General features: G+C 36.0%; 1 protein-coding gene across 3 annotated transcripts; it reads right to left on the reverse strand.

Moving 5' to 3' along the window:
- Positions 1-272: 272 nt before the first annotated feature.
- Positions 273-3,955, reverse strand: LOC149242096 (arogenate dehydrogenase 2, chloroplastic-like). Of its 3 annotated transcripts, none has more exons than XM_089374168.1 (3): positions 3,802-3,955; positions 1,927-2,049; positions 273-1,773 (listed from the first exon to the last, which is right to left on the reverse strand). In XM_089374168.1, exon 3 carries the CDS (start codon positions 1,749-1,751, stop codon positions 567-569), a length of 1,185 nt encoding a protein of 394 aa, XP_089230294.1. In that variant the 5' UTR covers positions 1,752-1,773; positions 1,927-2,049; positions 3,802-3,955; the 3' UTR covers positions 273-566. The 3 variants fall into 3 exon arrangements, with proteins under 3 accessions (XP_089230294.1, XP_089230295.1, XP_089230293.1); XM_089374169.1 differs by having other exon boundaries at positions 3,740-3,888; XM_089374167.1 differs by having other exon boundaries at positions 273-2,049.
- Positions 3,956-5,329: the final 1,374 nt, after the last annotated feature.

Below are 5,329 nucleotides of genomic sequence, written 5' to 3' on the forward strand. Positions count from 1 at the left end.
CTATATGCAAATTTCAACTTACTTATAAAGCTGCAACTAGCACAAGAATGGTCTATTAATCAGGAAACAATGCTAGAACCATTAGACTACTAATGTATTCCGCACAAAAAAGAACAAATCAAATGGTCTATTAATCAGGAAACAATGCTAGAACCATTAGACTACTAATGTATTCCGCACAAAAAAGAACAAATCAAATACTACTGCAGCCCTGCTAAAAGTATTGATACTGCATTCTCTGTATTGCAAAACCCAAACAGAACATTAAGCCATTAACAATGAATAGATAATACTCAAATGAATAATAGGAAAATGCTCTCCTACAGAGCAGTCTGAAAGCCTGTAAAGAAGATTCCTAAACATCAATTACCTATTCCAATTCTAAGACACATATGACAAAAAGAATGGAATGGTGAAAAGGGTCAACCCTCCTATTCTACTATGGGGGACCTGCAATGGAACTGCAATAAAAATTTATATAAAGAACATATGCCAAATAAAGCTCTAAAAACACTGTAAATTCAAAAACTCTCAATTGGGATGAGCTAGAAATAACTTCGAAATTACTACTTAACTTCCTTAATGACATCAGTTAGCTCCTTTATTTTCTGCTCGCCAGAAGAGTTGCCTGAAGGGTGAGAATTTTGCATGTCAGCTAATGCTGAAATATTCTGAGAAGATTGCACAGAGCTACTTCCTTCAAATAACTGTTTTCTAAGTATCTGGTGCAACTGCCCTACAAGCTGTTTCTTTAGAGCATCAAAAGCCCTCTCCAATCTCTCCAACTGCTCTGTTGCATTCTTATTGTACATAAATAAACCATAATAAAGATCAAAACTGTCCCCGGAAGTGTTCTCAACAATTCGGAGCAATGTTTCATAGCCTTTAGTATTAATTGGAGTAGATTCCAAGTTCAACTTTGCTAACATCCTGCCAACAGTATGCGTAATAAATTGACTTTCAGCGGCATGGCGATCATGTTCAACACATGACATCTCAACCATCCTGCAACCTTCTTTTGCAAATATATTCAAAAACCTATAACAACGTTCTGCTCTTGCTCCTTTGCCAACCCTAACCTTTTCATAAACAAAAGGAAGGCCACTCCACCCAGCTTTCCCGCTCTCAGGCCCAAACATAGGATGAGTGCACAATATATCAAATTCTGGAGGCAATATCTGTAAAAATAGATTGCGTGGAAACTCTTTGACAGAAAGTACATCTGCAAATAATGTGTTTCTCTTCAATCTTTGAGTTGGAAATGACCTCAGCACAGACTCTGTTGCTATAATAGATGAACATAGCAATATAACTTCAGGATGTTCTTCACAAAAATCATCTGCATCCTTGAAGAAAGAAACTCCCATCTTTCTAGCAATCTCCCCATGATCTGTTCGAGAATGAGCCAATACTGTGTGGCCTTGCTTTACAAGGGTTTTTGCAAGAAATTGACCAAAATTACCAAATCCAACTATACCAATCTTTAACACAAAATTATTCTCCAAGTCCTCATTTTTCTTGAATTCATAATCAAATGGCTGAGCGGCATCCAACGCTTTAATCCTCAGTTGTCTAAGAACGGAACTATGCTCTCTATTTTGTTTCTTCCTAACAGAAAACAGAGAGGTTGGTTTACTGTTCCATATCCGTACTGGCATGAAAAGCTGTTTGACACCAAAACAAGGCTGGGAAGACTGAAAGCAAATAGATGAAGGTTTAACTGAAGTAGCCATACATTGGAACTCAGACATCTCCAAGCTTTTGGTGATTATACTGCAGCTTGGAATAAAATGATGTAATTTAGACAGATCCAGCCCTTAGTTTTTAATTTTTAAATATATCTCTTGCTTCTTGGATTAAAAGTCGGGTTTCCTGCATTGGCTAACCAAGCCCTACAATTTCAACTATATAAGATAGATTTTTTACCGCCAGAGTATTTGATCCTACAATAAGATTGGACAAGTCAAGCTACATGTACTGAACTCCAGACCTTTAAGTTCATCAGGAAATGGTAATTAGCCCTCCCTTCATAGTGAATCCAACGTCATCCTGCATGGATTAACAAGACAAAACCGTCAGCGGTGTTAAAAGTACGATAACCTTAACAGGTGAAAATCATTAAACCCTAACAGTTGCTCGAGAGAATCGAGACAACCAACATCCAAAACAATAATAGACTCGGGCAACTCCTACTTTACTAGGGAACATTATCATCAAAGACCTAGAACAAGGAATCGCCTAATAATTGTAAACAGACAGTCTGATAAATCAGTTAGTTTGCGGGGATTAATATCTCATTCGCTGCTTTAATGATCTGTATAGTTATTGAATCATAAACAGCAAGAAGTGTTGAATTTTTATTAGAAGAAATGCATTTGATATGCTTATATCCATTGACCTTCAAAAGTTATATTTCTGTCAGCAAAACGACCAGATATCTTACGGCAGGAACGCCGATACGTCGTCAAAAGACGCTTAGTACAGTAAACTTTCAATATTGACTAGAAATAACCGTACATTCCAAGCAAAAATCCTAAAATTAACAGGCACGATTGACAGAAATCTAAAGCAATAAATACCTAAACCTACATAAATGCTTTTAAACAAAGCTTTAAATGTTCACAGGCTCAAAAAGTCACATTTTATGAAAAAACCGAACAGCTATTTTATGCTTGAAATGCCAGATACTTCAGATATAACTATACTGATCCGAAAATAACTGAAAATGGTCGCAATAAGTTAATATTACTTACGACCCGTATTTAAGGCCAGTTTAAAACCCAAAAGCAAAGTAGCGGAAGGCAAAAAAAACCTTTAATCCAACGAGATATTCCAAACAAAAATCGAACCCCAATTTGTAAAACAAGGGAACTTGAGCACTTATCAGTCACAGGGTCACTACTCGAAGGGAGGGTGAGGAGTAAGTTGTTAATTCACTCATCCGTCTTCAAATCTTGACAGTAACATGTCCCAGAGACGTTCCAGAGGGCCAGTGACTTCGGCAGCTGGTCGGTTTACCGATTTATTTGAAACGGAAGCTCACACAGACTATTTTTAGCAATATAACTTTTTGATTATATGGAATGCTTGATAGATTCTCACAATTTTGAGCGCTGAAATGCCTGATCCTCATTTTTCTCATTTCTTCAAACGAGGATCTTCGTCACTCTATGCACATGGTGATTTTTTATGGCTATTTTTCAAATACTAAGCAAAAATATTTATAGTTGCAGTGATGAAAAAAGGGCAAAACCGCAGAAAATTTAAAACTTTCTCACAAATGTGGCCGAAATTTGAAAGCCGATTGCCTAGTCACGGTGTAACTTAATAATATTGGACGCACAGAGAGATTTTGGACGTGTAAATGCCATAAGGAAATAAATTTGAGAAAACACTAAAACCGATCGAAATGCTAAAGAGCTTACATAGGCATGAAATTCTTAAATTCAGAGTTTAAGATTTAAAAAAATAAATTGATCCGACAAACATTTTGCTTACTGTTAGAGTTCGCTATGCGAAAGATCATTAATTTCTATAAACTCAAAGTCTAAAATTTTCAAAATGATCGTGGAAAACAATCGGTTACAGTTAAAATTCTCAATTCTAAAAATCATTAATTTTAGCAACGTGAATTGTCTAGTCTAACGCCTACCATGCTTAATACCTTACACATGCCCTTAAAAAAACATGCAAATTCATCTTAACTGACAAGAGTGCTGCGCCTCGAAATCAAACTCACAGATTTAAACAGAAAACTCAATAAAGCAACCGCCATTGCCACGGAAAACTGGCGATATTTACCGGAAAATGTTGTGAAATCTTCCCCGCCCGATTACAGAATTCTCTCGTGCATAGTGAATGAACTTTCTTGAATATGTATTTAAGAGAATTTCAGAGGCTTTATATAGCAGAATTTGTTATTTAAAATGTGCCTGGCTCTTCCCAATCCAACGGTGAAAAAATTGACCCGGAAAACCTGGAAACACTGGGACCGATGGATTACCTTGACAGCGACAACTGCGGAGTGCAGGCAAATTGGAGGCGCAGGAGATTGCCACACAATTGGAACAGTACAGATATCAATCAGAGCGACAGTGGACCACCAGCTCTGTTAACGTTAAAAATAATTAAGTCAAACTTTGAATATAGTTTTAAAAAATATATAATAGAATTATATTTGAATAAATTAAGAACATGTGTGTTTAAGAACTCACAACTTCAAACCTTACGAGTAAATTATGTATTTAATTTTTTTTAAACGTGTTTATATGAATATTGTGTAATTGTAAATAAGATAAACTTAGTATGATTATTAATTTCTAACCATTTAAGAGTGAGGGATAATATGCTCATGAGCTAGATGGAGGTAGGGTGATTTTTAAAATGGGTGGGTGACCTCCTGGGAAGTCCTGGTTACCGGGTGCAAGCCCCGGAAGTGATGATTGATGCTATGTGATTCGTTCTCCACATTTCACTAGTTTCAATCCCACTTCTTCACCCCTGTGAGCATCACCCGATGCAATGAGTGCTAAGTGAACTATTCAAAAATCATGAGAAATTAGTCAGTTACGACTACCTCTCATGGAAATGGTCATACGTTTGAATGACTTACTTAACGCAGTTGAATCCAAAAATGATATCTAATATAATGCACTGCGTAAATCCCCCATACTTAAATTCAAAAAGAGTCAAGGGATCTCTACTTGAATGGTTCATGAGGCACAATACTTGCTAAGGTTTTGCAAATGGGGTAGCAAGCTAAGTGCGCTTGATTGTGGGGAAAAACTCCACAGTTAAGCGCGCTTGAGCCAGAGGAGTTCTGGGATGGGTGACCTCCTGGGAAGTCCTGGTTACCGGGTGCAAGCCCCGGAAGTGATGATTGATGCTATGTGATTCGTTCTCCACATTTCACTAGTTTCAATCCCACTTCTTCACCCCTGTGAGCATCACCCGATGCAATGAGTGCTAAGTGAACTATTCAAAAATCATGAGAAATTAGTCAGTTACGACTACCTCTCATGGAAATGGTCATACGTTTGAATGACTTACTTAACGCAGTTGAATCCCAAAAATGATGTTTTAGACTTTTTAAGCAAAAATCTAACCATATTAAGCTTATTATAGTTATTACAATAATATTTATAATAATTATTTTGTCATAGTTATTACAATAATATTTATACTATTTTATCTTATCCTAATTGACATTATAATGATTAAAATTATTTATATTGACCAATATATATTTAATTTGTTATAATAACTATTTTGTCATAGTTATTACAATGATATTTATAATAACTATTTTATCTTATCTTAATTGACATTA

This window comes from Pinus tabuliformis, chromosome 8, assembly GCF_031772625.1.
Source record: "Pinus tabuliformis cultivar Carrire ecotype Pingquan chromosome 8, CPIR1, whole genome shotgun sequence".
In the NCBI taxonomy this organism is placed as follows: domain Eukaryota; kingdom Viridiplantae; phylum Streptophyta; class Pinopsida; order Pinales; family Pinaceae; genus Pinus; species Pinus tabuliformis.